The following is a 15,042-nucleotide window of genomic DNA, read 5'->3' as shown; positions in this document are numbered from 1 at the left end:
ATAATGAATATCTAATTGATCTAATTGTTTTGTAAAGGGTCAATCTCTTATTCAAATCCTCAAGAAAAAACCTTTCCCTTAAAAAAAAAGTTAACTCTTTCTCTCTGTAATTATTTACCACATTCTGGTGGAATCAACACTGGTATCATCAGTTAGGAGAGAAAGAGTTAAGTGTACTATTTCCGTAGTGAAACACGTTACTGCAGTTCGTGCGATAATATGAAAAACTACTTATTAATTGTTGTTTTAAATTATTTCCAACTTATATGCATACTAAATTTTTTTTGTCCTAAAAAAAAGAAAACTTTTTTATGTGTAAATGTAGTAGTTAGTATGACAGAACTTACATAACTTAGCAATACAAATGTAATAAAAAATTTTTTTTACCAAAAATCTAAAACTATTTGCATAAATGTGTTAAAAATATGGTAAATGACAATCTCCTCTTTTAAAGAGCCTCCTGTGTTTGTTACTATTAATAGTGAATAGTTGTAAAAGTGGTGTATTTTTATGAAAGAACTGCTTGCATAAGTGATTTAAAAAATTAGATTTTTCACTTTCAGAAAAGAAAAAAGTAGCCATTGCATCAGAACTTTGAATGGTCTAAAATATTATGGTGTCATATTTTCACTATCTTTTCTAGTTTACGAGATCTAAACAGGACGAACGGATAGACATTCCACACAAAACTGATAGCGTCTTTTCCCCTTTTGGGGGCCGCTAAAAAGTTAAAGCAAATTTTTAAAAGATTTTTTTCTGTAAAATGTTTTAATATGAATACGTTTCTGCTCTTTCAGAATGTGTCGTATACTGGATTCCTTGGATGCATTAAAGACCTTATCTTAGACAACAAACCTTTCCCAAATCCTGCACGAAATGTAAACACTACAGATTGTTCTAGTTTTGATGAGTCTGGAGCATTCTTTGGTATTAATGGAGGCTACCTGATTCCAGGTAGAGAGAGACTTTCTTTTTTTTTTTCTAATATTTTACCTATTTTAATTTCTTGTAGGCCTAATTTGACTTCTTTTTTTTTTTCCAAATATTTTTCTAGATTGGCTATTAAATTAAAGATCTAGGATTATATTACAATAATGTAAATTTTACTCCCGCTGGGGTCCCTAAGGACAGAGTCCATTGCACTGGCAGGGATGGAAGAAGCCACAACAAACATCTACACACTGCTACTCAAGGGACTGTGTAATGGTGTACACCTGAATGGCTGATGTGGTACAGTGAATGAACATGGTAGTGTTTCCACTGTGTCCTCTGTCTTTGGCCTTGCTTCTAATCCAAGTGTCCTGGGATACAAGCCATTGGCAATAGGGATGTAATAATTTACATCTGCTTGGATCTTTCCCAGTCAAAAGTTTGTCCAGACCAGCAGATGGCGGCAAGCTTCCATAGGTCTAGAGTTCCAAGAGTCTTAGACTCAACTCTTAGGACAATTAAGAAGTAGAAATGAATATTTAATTACTGCAGTAATTACAAGTTTATAAAATTGAAGCTTGAATTAAGCTTCTGTTTAAAAATAATTTCCTATGATAAATATAGGGTGACACTTTGGGATAAATAAACAACATGATAATTAGAAGATGCCATATGCCACAATTTTTTATTTTAGTGCATTGTTCTCAAACATTTACCTGTGGCGCCCCCTTGTCAAAAAAAAAAGAATTTGTTCATGCTTCCTTAGTCAGCAAGGGGTCTGAGAGATTGACGCAGGCTCCCACTGAATGTCAATCATGAAATTTAAACCTCTTCTTGACATCTGGATTAATTTTGGGTGATAACACTTAAAAAGGAACAATTTTACATTTCAAATCAGAAATCATACTTTCTTTTTTACAACGAGGATCATTATCTTTTATTGAATGGTTAGGGATGATGCTAGGAAGGAGCATCATGACAACATAAGAATAGGAAGCCATCTATAGTTAAATAAAAATGCTTTTAAATGGAAGTAATGTCAGGTTAAGAGGAGGAGTTTTCCAAAAAATTTACATTGGTGAGAAATATTCTGATTGGTGATTGATCTTTCTTTCTCCCCAGCTGATAGGTTCAAAGTTCACACCAACATGGACATTCAGCTAGAAATAAGGCCCAGAACTCAGGAAGGTGTTTTACTTTCTGTTCACAACAAGACTGACTATGTTGTACTGCAGATGACAGGAGGAGATGTAAGCTGAACTTTTGTTTTCTTGTTAGGTATTGATGTTTAACATGAGTGTTCATGGTGTTTCCATCAGGGAGAAAACTAGGAAGTCAGAAATATTGCAAGACAAAACACTCTGGTTGAAAACAGAGCCAGGATGAGGCTTCTATGTCACTTGCCTTTTGGTCACACAATAGCAAGCAAATAAAATGACCCTGTTGAAAAGTAAAATTCATTTTTGTAAAACCCAAGTTTAATGTGTTCAATTGCCCTGGCCCTGTTCTGGTGATGTCTTGGCTCTGATCTGACCACGTTTTTGCTCTTGTCTGATAATGTCTAACCATATCTTGGGTCTGGCTGTTTGGTACTTGTAAAGAGTATACAGCATTTTTAACTTTTTTTTAATGTGTGCCAAGGATAATACAAATTATTATTTTATTATTATTACGAATTCAAAACAAATATTTAAGTTTGGTTTTGCTTTCATTTCAGAAAGGTTGTTGTCACTGTGTATGATGAAGAGAATTTAAGAAATGATTGTAATTTAATTTTTACTATGAAATGAATACTTCTTTGACATCCAATTTATGTAACATAAGCATATCTCTTATTGTTTACCAGATTGTCTTCACTGTGGACAATGGAGCTGGTCCTATTACAGCCAGATATAAAGCTTCATTCAAATTTTATCTTTGTGATGGCAACTGGCATTCTATTAATGGTAAGCTCTACTATATTTTTAATAGAGATGTGTGCTTATTGTAATCAAGAGAAAACACTTTTATTAAAATATCTATGCATATTTTAAAATTGTCTATGGCCTGATCAGTCGTAAAATAATTCTGGCTCATCTAATGACTGAAATGAACCCTGGGCTAGAATATAAAGTTAGAATGTTGTTGCCAACACAGTAGGGTGCCTCATCCATCTCCATCCAGCTAATCCTGAGAAATGGTAAAGATACAGTTTGATAACCAAACCAATATATGATTACTATAGTCCCTTATTTACCCAGTGATTAACTCATAAAGCCTTTACACTTCTGTACTTTGAAGCAGAAGTGTAGAGTTAAAGTTTCCCTTTTCTTAAGAGAGTAATAAAAAAAAAGGTAAACTAGATGCCCTGTCTGAAGGTTTAGGCCTATATATATATATATATATATATATATATATATATATATATATATATATATATATATATATGTGTGTGTGTGTGTGTGTGTATATATATATATATATATATATATAATATGTGTGTATATATATATATATATCCTATTTATTAATTATTACTGGTACAAACTTCTTATATGCCAGACCTTTCATTATTTTTACTTTAAGTTACATTCCTGTTGAGATGCTAATGCTTTTTATTTTGACATTTCATCAGCTGTAAAGAGAGGTAACAATCTGACATTGACTGTGGATGGCAAGTCCATCATGCAACAGGGCAGTAAAAGCACTTCAGTTGCTGCAGACACCAATGATCCACTTTATATTGGTGGTTTAACAGGTAAAGAGCTTTTTAATTCAATAATTTCATCATACAAATTTTAGTGTACTGGGACTTTGGCTCTTTCTGTGTAAACATTCCTACTTATAGGACCCTTCATCATCATCATCATCTTTCCTTTGCATTCCTCATGGAACATAGGGCCACAGTAAAATTATGCCTCTCCAGGGTCTTTTGCTATTTTTTAATGACTTCCCAGCTCTTTCCTGCCCCCTTGGCTTCATCTAGTACACTGCGTCACCACATTCTTTTTGGTCTTACTTTGCATCTTGTGCCCTAAGGGGACTCTACTTGCATCATAGTTCTGATGATGATGCCTCAAAAGCAAATCAAGAGACTAACTGTTCCCACTCTTTTATATCTCCATTAGCTATTTATCTAATGATATCATTGAGGATAATTTCCCCTGCTGGCTCATTCTCGCAGTTAGCCAAAACTGTTCACCTGATGAACCTTTTTTTTTTTTCCTTTCTATTTTATGTTTAAGTTGTTTGTTTATTGCAACATCTATACACTGTCCCGTGAGAGTAAGTTTGAAATAGGTGCCATATTTGTAGTTTTTAATTTGTGAGGCGCTAGCTGAAAACCAAATAGTTCATTATCAATTTTTCTTGTTTTTCAGTTTAATCTAATAATGAATGCAAATGTTTCTATGTTTCAGATATGTCAGCTAAAGGTGTTCTTGCCACAGGAAACTATTCTGGTTGTATTCGTAATGTTTACATAAATAGACAGTTTTACTCTCTGTATGTTACAGCCAATGGAGATGTTAGAAATGATGCATGCCAATTAGATTAAAAGAATGTTAGTAATTGATACTAATTATAGCTTCTTTTGTTTTAAAAGTTTAACTAGAACTAGTTTGGGAACTCATGAAAAAGACCAAATTTTTAAGAAACAAAATTTTTATGATGAATGTATGAAAATGAAATGATTTTTTGATTAATTATGTACTATGCAATTTTTATTCCCCCAAAAAACTTTTTATTTAAACTTGAAACTCTTGGGGAAAAAAAAACTGTCAATATATTTATTGAATGGTGTTTACAACATTTACATATTTTATACTCTACTTGATCAGTATTATTCACTGTTAACTCTTTTTCTCCTAAATGACAATACCAACATTGATTCCAACAGAATGTGGTAAATAATTACAGAGAAAGAGTTAAGTTTCTATTGGCAACTTAAATCTTTATATAGAATAGTTATTAATTAAAACCTCACCCAACAAAACAATGAACACCTTTACAATTTACAAAATGTGCTAGTTCAAGTCAATCTTCCAGAACATTTTACATTGAAAAATATACATTACATTGTTGCTTTAAATAGAAATTTAGAGTAAACCAGCGTTTTTTTTAGGACTAAATGCATAATATCCAATGTTCAAGTGTTTCATTTATTTCTTTATTGAGGTTCTTCGCCTTTGGGAAAATTTATGATAAAATAAAGTATCTGGGGAAGGAGTAATGCTATCCATAGGATTTTTAAAAACCAGGTTTTTTTTTTTAACATCTTTTGTTCACAATAAACTTAATCTAGTCATAAATTATTTAAAAACTACAATATTTTGTTCCAGTTACAAAATATAAAAAAAAGAAATTATACCATACCTGGTTCTTTTATTTTGTTTTTTTTCATTACAACATTTGTTTAGTTAAGTCTAAACTTTTCTTTCTTTCTAACATTAAAAATAAATCTCTTTTGGTCAAAGTTTTATTTTATTAAAATACAATAAATTCTTTCTTTAATCCTTAAAATAAAAATATTGTCTTAGCAGTAGGTCTTTACTTTTAATACTTGCTTTAAATTTTGAGCTCACTTAAAAAAAAAAAAAAGAAAACTGTCTTAGCAGTAGGTCTGTTCTTCATGTCTATTGCTTTCATGTTTTGGTACATTAATATATTTGTAGCCACAACTTTCCTATTATCAGAATTCAGTATAATGTCAATACCTTATGATATTGAATAACTGCTATCAGTATTAATGTTTTGTTATTATGTCATTTATTTTCATATTCTTTTTTTATTTGTAAAAATGTAAAACATATTCAGGAATTAGTTAGTAGGTTAGAATATCTCTAGTCATTGTTACTACTTAAAGGCACGCTTCATTCTTTTATATTTTTGCATATTAGCAACATCTAAAACACGCAAATATTTACATTTAGCTATTTACAGGATCACTATTACAGAAATTTTTTCTGTTTGTCTAAGTTATATCTTTATACTGAAACATTTTCAATCGATTTATTATTTTCATGGTAGTTAATATTTGCTCAAAAATTATTTTTTTGTTCTGTTGCAGCCAAACTGTTTTTGTTATCTAATAACTTTTTGATAATTCAAGATATTTTTTGTACTTAAACATGAAGGCAATAAATAAGTCTGTTCAAATGATTACATGGTTGTCTTTCTTTTAATTCATCATGTAAAATATTCACAAATGGGCTCATCATTTTTTTTTCTTTAATAATTAATTTTATGTATATATACTCTTCAATACCTACACATTATACAATTGCCTTATATAAAATTTAATTTCAAAGACTTACTTATTTTATCAAAATATGAGAGCATTGCATTTTTTAAACAATTGACCTTTCAACTAAATGAAGGTTGTGGCTAAATACAAAGGAGATTGCCAGTTTGTAGTTTTAACAATTGTTTGTTAAACTGGCCTTTCAGGAATGGTTTCAGTTTTAGCAAAAACTTGAGCTTTGAAATGAGAATTGGCATACACTCCACTTTCATCTTGCCAGGTGTTCCATCCATTGCGCCTGTAGTCAGCAGTATCAGTGAACTGGGACTTCATTTTCTTAAATGCAGATGACTTGTCTTCCATCTCTTCTTGCTTCATCTGATTAGACTACATTGTGTACAGTATAAATATATTGATTATTTTAAAATAGTAAATATAAATTATCAAGTAACTTTTAAAAAGCACAATTTATTAACTTGTTCTCTCCTAATTGATAGTGCCAACATTGATTTGACCTTATTAAATTTAATTAATTTTTGTTTTTTATAAACTTTAATTAGTGTGATGTAAAAATAGCATACATTTCCCTATAGTTCTATTAACAAATGTAACATTTTCTGATAACAAAAAAAAATATTGAAGTTTAATCATGACAGGATTGTGAATTACAAACGAATAATTCCATCGGAACGTAGAAAATAATTATGGAGAGAAAAAGTTCAAGCAACCATTCTAATTTCTATTCAACATGATCAAAAGTATTTTAGCTGTCACAATTCTAACAATAATATCTTTCACTGGCTAAAATAACTATTATGTGAAAGTCACAATACAAAAACACAAGCATTTATTTTAGAATATGTGTGTCTACTTTATGATACCTTTGTATCTTCTTCGCATCTTGTGAAAGGATAAGGAGGCACATAATCTGAGATGTAGGTGGTATCCAAGTAATATTTGTTATGCTCTGGACCATGAGATGGTAGAGCTGAACCAAAGACTCCTTTGGGTTCTCCTGTGTCTCTTTAGAAAAAAAATTATTAGACTAGATTTATTGAATAATACTAAATTGGTTACAAAAATTTACTTATGGGTTGTATTAATCAGCATGGAAAACCAATGACTTCCATTCAAGCCTCTAACAGGTACTATTAAGCTAACACATGAATATGCTTAGGGTGTAAGAACCTTTTTTTAAGAAATGTCTATAATAGTAAAGAGCAAAATATTTATTTAAAAACTTAAATGGGGGGAATAACTACACAATTTCTGCTATATCTTACAATACTGCAAGAATTATCACCCTTTTGTATATAGAGTAACATTAGTTAATTACCATTAATTAATTAACTAATTGGTTGTTTTCTTTTATTGATTCATGTGTTGTTATCAACAAAGAATAATCAAGCAAAAGTTTTAACTTGGTCAGAGAATGAGAAGTGGGAGAACCTGTACAATATTTGTACCAGACAGACAGTTAATATAAAGCGTTTTAATAACATGAAAATATAAAGGCCTTTAACATCCAGGTCTCTTTGGGGAACTCATGCTTCAAAATATCTTCTCATTTCTTTTAATAACCTGACCTTATAATCTTATAAACTGGAATATAGTGATTTTTCAACCATGTTTAGATAAAATGTAAATGTAAAGGTTACAGAAACAGATGTTTGGAAAAGACGGATAAAAAATATAAATTGGTGTTAACAACTCCCCTGATATGGTTAAAGACACTCTGACTATCAATTTTTGTTTACATTACTAGACTATACTCAGTCTTACAAAAGTACTTTGCTGCATGTATATTAATGTCCTCTTTAATAGACAAGTGAATGTATTATGTTATATTGCATTACCTTACTAAAATTGAAATCCTATGACTATATTACAAAGTTGTTTATGAAGTACAAGTATCTCAATAATTATTAAAGCAGATTGTTATTATGGAAACTACTTGCCAATTTAAGTTTTACAATTTTATCCCCCTCCCCAAAAGTTCAAATCTTACCTATCTATGCCAGCATTGGCACTAGCTACTGTCTCCAACTGAACCAAGGGTTTATGTGTGTCTCTGACTTCATACAAAGGCTTTAAGTAAATCTGATTAGTCTGTGCCTGGTAAGTTGTGTCTGGAAAAGACTGCCAAAAATAATTAGAAATAATTAAATATAGCAATACAAGTTTTTTTAGTCTTAAATAATTGAAAAATTAAAGACATGTTTTTCATGCCATATGTAATACTTATTAAAAATAAATCTGAATAATTAAAGTTGGATTATCCTATATTGTAACTTTCTCATATCTTTATAAGATTGACCAACTCCAAATTAGGCAATGTGTTGTGATTGTTGTGAACTTATAGCCTATGACTTTGACATGGATACATTACATATGCAATACTTCAAGAACACCAGGGATGCATTAGAAATAAGAAATATTTAATAGAGCAATAGGAATAAATTATAACTGTAGCCAACAAAAGCGGATTTCCTAAATATACATTAACTATCAGAACTGCCTTATAATGGCTCCTACTATGCTATCACAAAACTCCGATCTGACTGTCAACAATAACAATCTTCAAGTGCTGTCACTCTGTCCCAACCAATGAACCAATGAAATAATAGTAAAACTAATAAATAAACATAGAATTCTTTCAGTCTTACAACCAAGGTTCTATGATGTACTGTTTACAATATTATACACAAAACATAATCACCACACTATGTACTTTCTGAAAGTGTGTGGTTTCCAGGCTAGTAGAGGCACATAGGACATGATTTTTGTCTTATGTCAAATACAACAGTAAAAATGCAGGGAGCAGAACCTGGACTTCTATGCTGCCTACAACAATCTTACCAAGGCATTTGACAAAGTGAGTTATGATGGCTTGTAGAGGATTCTTTCTCAGCTATGGTGCCCTCCAAGATTCATCGCTATTTTGAAGCAACAAAGGTCAATTCAGGTACAATGGTGACCTATCAGCCCTTTAGAGAATGGTGTGAAGCAGGGTTGTGTCCTTGGAGCAATGCTAAATTAAATAAGGTGACGTATCTACATCAAGTTCTGCACAGACGGCAACATATTTAACTAACTGCACTTGCTCTCTGATACAAAAATTAAAGAGATGATTGCTAATGAGCTGCACTATGTGGACAATGACACCCTTCTGGCACACATCCAACAGGAGCTTCAATATGCTGTCCATGAATCTGCTGAGGCTGCTGCCTCCTTAACTCTGTCCATCAACAGCAAAAAAAACGAAGATCATTCTTCAGTAGTCCCTAATCTGAACTAACCCAGCTCCACAAATTAAAGTGAATGGCCATCTCTTTAATGTTGTTGACCACTTTACCTACCTGGGCAGCACAACCATCTTGCAAAGACAAACAGCGCTTTTGGTCACCTCAAACTGAGAGTATAGTGGAATAGGTCTCTTCACATAGCAACAAAAATAAAAATTTATAAAGTAGTGGTTCTCACCACACTTTTGTATCTGGTTCTGAGACCTGGGTGCTCTATCAAAGGCATTTAAGGCTCCTCAAACGCTTCCTTAAAAGGTGCCTTTGCTTCATAATGAACATATGCTGGCAAGACTACATTACAAATAACTATGTTCTGCTGGAGGCTGGTGCTGACAATAGAAGCACTAATTACCATTCAAGAACTGCACTGGATGGGACACTAATCCTGCATGGAGGAAGGCCTCATGCCAAAGGCAATCTTTTTTTGGTGAACTCAAAGGAGGATGGAGTAACAGAGGTGTCCTCTGTAGTTGCTATAAAGATCAACTCAGGTGCCATTTCACCCTTACTGGCTTAATTGAAAGTAGCTGGCAGCAGATGACCCCTGAGAGACACAGTTGGAGAGCTTTCACAAAGCCCAAAGGGTACACATTTGAGACCCAAAGAAAAGCCCTTATTGAAACTGAAGACAGGCACAGAAGATAGAAAAAAAAAAACAACTAAGTAGATCACTGGCAGACAACAGCTTTGTCTGCAGAAAAAAATGCAGGTTGCAACTGGGTTTGCGTAGTCATGTGAAGAACTGCACTCAACCTTAATCTTCAAAATGAAAGAAATTGCCATAATTATCAGTTACATTTCTTAATCTTCTGTAAGTTGGCCAACATATCATAGGTATTTCTTATTATTATGTAATTACTTACCCCATCGGTGACATTGCCAATTCTTTTGTATGTTGAAAATGCCAAAGAACGAATTGGATGTTTATTCATATCATAATCTTTAGGTTCTGCTTCTCTAGCCTGATGCCTGGACACAGATGCATAAAGTAGACTTTATTATAATTGAAAAAGAGTATAAAATATAATAATGCATTTTAAAAAAAAGCTTATATTAAGTGGGATTGCATCAATTATTTTGAATCAATCATGTTTTTTTTTTAACTGTTTAAAGATCTTGAATAACAATAATAAATTTGTGTGATTGGAAATATTTTTACAAAGCTTATATCAACTCACTCGGTCTGTCTTTCTGTACGGTAAAAAGTTTGTACATGTTATTTCTCCCACACCCAATCTCAGATTAAGCTGAAATTTTGCACAACTATTTCTTTTACCTGACAACACAAAAATAAAAAAAAAATCAACCAATTTGTTAATTAACTATTAGTAATTAATTGTATTGTTTGTTATCTTGAGAAAGGGAAAGAAATTGTACTTGACAGATGTGGTTGTTCTAGTTGAATTAGTCCCTTTAAGGACTAAGCCCTGAGTGAACATTTTTTTTTTTTGCATTTAAAAAATGATCTTGTAAATATTCACCAAGATCCCCCATTCATTCTGGTTGATTTTTGTATTGTCAGGTAAAAGAAATAATTTTGCAACACAGGTAGGACGTAATCATCTTCTTTTTTTGAAGTAATGTCTGAATTTCATAAGATAAGAAGAAGATAAGAGACATTATGTCATTGGTTTTCAGGGGTGAATCAGGCAACCCATTAAGTGCACAATATCTCATTAACATATGGGTACTAAGAAAGGCAGAGCACTTTTGTGACTTTTAAAAATTCACTCTAGCATATGATATGGAATAAAAAATATGCTTTGATAAATCTTTGTATCTTTCTGAATATTTTATTTGATTAATTTTGTTTTTTGTATTTGTAAGTTATGGCTCAGTGTTATTATGAATTATTGCTACAATTACTTGTTATATAATCTTCTATCCTTAAGTGTCTCTAAATTTAGTTATTTTACTACAGGGGTAAGTCAACTCAGACCAATTACTTAAATTAATGTATATTATACTCTCTAGGAGTAGTAGGCTTACAGCTGTTAAACAGAAAGATTCAAGAGTGGAGGGATTGGTTTACTATATAAGTCCTTCATAGCAACCCCCAACCCTTTTCCCAAAGGATTGATGATGGTTTTGATTTTGATGATGATGATAAATTTTAGAATCATTTAAATTATATTTGAGTTAGTTTTGAGTTTTTGGCACATCAGCACAATTTAGGCCATGTCGTGCCTGTAATCCCTCAAGGGTTACTCTCCCTTTATATCACAAGAGCTAGATTCCACACAGTTAAATCATTAAAAGCTAGGTCTATGCACAGTTAAAATAGTAAAGGTAGTAAAAATTTAATAATTGGCCTCCTTCAGTCGTAGAACGACTATGGTTCATCTCAGAGCACACTTCCTCATGTGGCTGTGGAGCCCTATTTTGAAAGACACTCCCGTCCACAGATAGCGCACGTTAAGGTGGCTTTTGCTTCGGTGGTAGAGGAGCTGGCCGTTTTTCGGATTGTGCGTTTTTCTTCCTGGACTGAGACCCATGTATTTTCACTGTCCATAGCTTTCTTGGTCACTGTCTCTCTCCACCTTTTGCGGTCTAGAGCTATGTCTTCCCAATTGTCAGTATTGATGTTCACTGATTTGAGGTCACGTTTTATTACATCTATGAAACGGAGGTGGGGGCGACCAGTTTTTCTTGAGCCAGTCGCGAGTTGACCATAGAGGATGACTTTCGGGATGTGCTTGTCCTCCATCCGGCGAACATGTCCAAGCCAGCGCAAACGGCGTTGTCTGAGGGCTGTAAAGATGCTGGGAATATACCTGATCGCGCAAGGATCTCAGTATTGCACACTTTTTCTTTCCATGTGACATTGAAGATCCTACGGAGACATCTCAAATGGAATGAGTTCAGTTTTCTCTCTTGCTTTGCGTAGGTGGTCCATGATTCACTGCCATACAGCAGTGTACTCATAACGCATGCCTTGTAGACTTCCATTTTGGTCACCGTAGTTAGCTTATGGTTTTCCCAAACTCTTGGTCTGAGTCTAGCGAATGTCGAGGCAGCCTTCCCTATGCATTTTTTCCTCTCCTCTTCTAGAGACAGGTCATCTGTAATTGTGGATCCCAGATAGCAGAATTCGTTTACGGCGTCCAGCTTGTTATCGTCTATGAGGATGGAGGGTGGTCCCATAACATTTGTTTTCTTCGTGCTAATACTCAAGCCATATTCTTTACAGGCCTGAGAGAAGCCTGAAGTTCCTCTTGCGTGTGTGCCACTACCGCTGCGTCATCCGCGAATAGCAAATCTCTTTCGAGGGTGGCTCTGATTTTAGTTTTGGCCCTCAGTCTGGCAATATTTAGGAGTTTGCCATCAAATCTGGAATGGAGATAGATGTCTTCAGTGGATTTGTCAAACACGTTGTGGATTAGCAGTGAAAATAGTATTCCAAAGAGGGTTGGGCCTACATACTTATTATAATATTATAATAATTAATTATAATTAATTATATCTATATGCCTACATACTTAATATTTATATATGAAATATATGGTATGATCCGCATTTATTTGATTTATTATATACTTAATAAATCTAGATCTATATACATTATAAGATTATTAATTAAATTAATATATATATTTAGTAGGCCTATTTTAAACAATTTACTGAATTTAGTATACAGTATATATAAAATTATAATTAATAGCCATAGGCTATGGCTTTGGACTGTGTAAGTGTGGTGATCTACTAGTCCTAGATGGCTAGAATAATCTAGAATAATATAATTCTAGATTATTAATATTGTTTTTCTAATATATACTACACTATTAGTAGATTCTTAATTACCATTTCGAGTTTAAAATAGCTCTCGAATAGTTCATGTGATCAGAACGCAAAGTGAGTGAACCCTTTCGATTGTCATCTGAATTTCTGTAGCCAATATCCATGATTATTGCTGTCTTTCAACGAACAACACAGAATCTTGTTGCCACTCCAGAAAAGCGGTTGGATCTTATGTTTTGATTACATTGACAGCGGAAGTTGCCACATCAAGGTGTTTGTATCTAAATCAGTCAAGAAAGCGAAAAAAAAAACAAACTCTGGTCTCTAGTAGTTAGAATAGATATATAGACTTTAGGTCTAGATCTAAAACTAACAAAACATTCAAGAATAATGAATTATACAAATCTAGATTTATTAACTAACTAGATCTAGATTTAGATGTACATTGTATCAGACAAAAAAAAAACAAAAAACTAACAAATATGCAAGAAGGAAAAAACAAAGTATAGTTACTGCACTAGCCTATATATTCATCACACGTCTGTCCTAATTGTCTTGCACTGTAGGGTGCTGTGACAGTTCGCATGACCAAATCCCTCCACTCTCTCCGGTCATCAGCTGTTCTTAGAATGATATCAAGAGAGAGGCCGGTCCATCCTTTATTTTTATGTACCTTGGAGAATGACTTTAGATTGTGAGTTATGTCTATGTCTTACAATATGACCTAATCAGTTCAACTTTCGTCTCTTCACAGTAGGCTTCTCATATTGCCAGCCAGAATGTTGACTTGTAAACGCATAAATTCATATATAAATATGGCTCTAAATCAAGTTAAATCAACACATATAGGCCCATATAATTAGGCCTAATTATAATACGAAATCTAAGGAGACCTTCATATAGCGCCTGCGATGTCTACTGTGGTCTACACTTAATTATTATTATTACTTGAAGACACGATATACGTACTGGAATGCTTTACTATGATTATCTTATTAATAAGTATAGGCCCTATCTTCAGTGGCGTAGCTAGGATGGGGTAGGAGGAGGAGAATTTGAAGATACCCCCGGGCCCCCACTTGAGGGGGGTCCCCAAATGAGTGTCCGAAATTTGTTTTGAAATAAATTAAATATTACGTCACTGTCATGTAATCTTGCTTTTCACGTTGTTGTTTAAGTCAGTGACCCTGTTGCGTGTATTCCACACAGGTTATTAACACTTTCCATGCGGGGTTACTCTCAATTTCAAGGAGTAGCGCTGACTAGTGCCGCGTTACTCTCTGGAGGTAACTTGGTATATAGGCTAGTTTATTTCATCTTCCTTATCATTTAAGAAGAAACCTGATAAGAGCACTGAAAACAAGGAGACCATGAACGTGTCGAAGAAAAGTATCACTATTCAGATGATTCATACAAAGATACAGCAGTCGAAGAAGTGAAAATGTATCTTGATGAGATAAGTATTATAGTGCTGAAGAGAGCCTAGGGGAATACCTTTTACAGCAGTCAGAGGAAACATCTGAAGTAAGGGGTACAGATGATGAGTCAAGTGATGGTCTTCCAAAATCACTTTCTCCAGAAGTGGAAGAACTGTTCTGAAAACTCTTAAAGACATTGAACTGGACTTTGATCTGCTCAGAGGTCAAACCTATGATAACGTAGCCACAATGAGAGGCCGTCTGTCTGGCCTGCACAAGCGCCTCTTAGACATAAATCCAAAGGCAACATTTCTGAACTGTGATAATCACTCTCTGAACCTGGCAGCTCTTCATTCTGCTGAGATAGATCCAGCAATTGTCACATTTATTTTTTTGGAACTGTACATGAATTGTTCAACTTTTTTTCCAA

The 15,042-nt window shown here is 33.3% G+C and overlaps 2 protein-coding genes across 3 annotated transcripts in view; one reads left to right on the top strand and one right to left on the bottom strand.

The window, feature by feature from the left end:
* Positions 1 to 4,574, top strand: part of LOC106062273 (laminin subunit alpha-like) — an 86,838-nt gene extending 82,264 nt beyond the window's left edge. For both annotated transcript variants that reach the window (XM_056028437.1, XM_056028438.1), the window contains exons 72-76: positions 798 to 954; positions 2,053 to 2,180; positions 2,777 to 2,876; positions 3,545 to 3,667; positions 4,329 to 4,574. In XM_056028437.1, the coding sequence (XP_055884412.1) occupies positions 798 to 954; positions 2,053 to 2,180; positions 2,777 to 2,876; positions 3,545 to 3,667; positions 4,329 to 4,465 (645 nt within the window). In that variant the 3' untranslated portion in view covers positions 4,466 to 4,574. The remainder of the gene's footprint in view (positions 1 to 797; positions 955 to 2,052; positions 2,181 to 2,776; positions 2,877 to 3,544; positions 3,668 to 4,328) is intronic.
* Positions 4,571 to 13,493, bottom strand: LOC106062276 (cilia- and flagella-associated protein 95-like). The gene is made up of 5 exons (XM_056028439.1): positions 13,258 to 13,493; positions 10,320 to 10,425; positions 8,160 to 8,290; positions 7,033 to 7,174; positions 4,571 to 6,538 (listed from the first exon to the last, which is right to left on the bottom strand). Exons 1-5 carry the CDS (start codon positions 13,356 to 13,358, stop codon positions 6,341 to 6,343), a joined length of 678 nt encoding a protein of 225 aa, XP_055884414.1. The 5' UTR covers positions 13,359 to 13,493; the 3' UTR covers positions 4,571 to 6,340.
* Positions 13,494 to 15,042: the final 1,549 nt, after the last annotated feature.

Source organism: Biomphalaria glabrata, chromosome 5 (genome assembly GCF_947242115.1).
Source record: "Biomphalaria glabrata chromosome 5, xgBioGlab47.1, whole genome shotgun sequence".
NCBI classification, from domain to species: domain Eukaryota; kingdom Metazoa; phylum Mollusca; class Gastropoda; family Planorbidae; genus Biomphalaria; species Biomphalaria glabrata.
The sequence above is the reverse complement of the archived record's forward strand: the minus strand, read 5'-3'. Positions and strand labels throughout refer to the sequence as shown.

What these genes read in the sequence shown, in the direction of transcription:
- LOC106062276 (XM_056028439.1), bottom strand. Translation starts at nt 13,358, where the DNA reads ATGGATATTGGCTACAGAAATTCAGATGACAATCGAAAGGGTTCACTC. An exon ending in GCTATTTTAAACTCGAAATG is followed by an intron (nt 10,426 to 13,257) that starts GTAATTAAGAAT and finishes ATCTGTGTCCAG; the next exon opens with GCATCAGGCTAGAGAAGCAG. An exon ending in TTGGCAATGTCACCGATGGG is followed by an intron (nt 8,291 to 10,319) that starts GTAAGTAATTAC and finishes TATTTTTGGCAG; the next exon opens with TCTTTTCCAGACACAACTTA.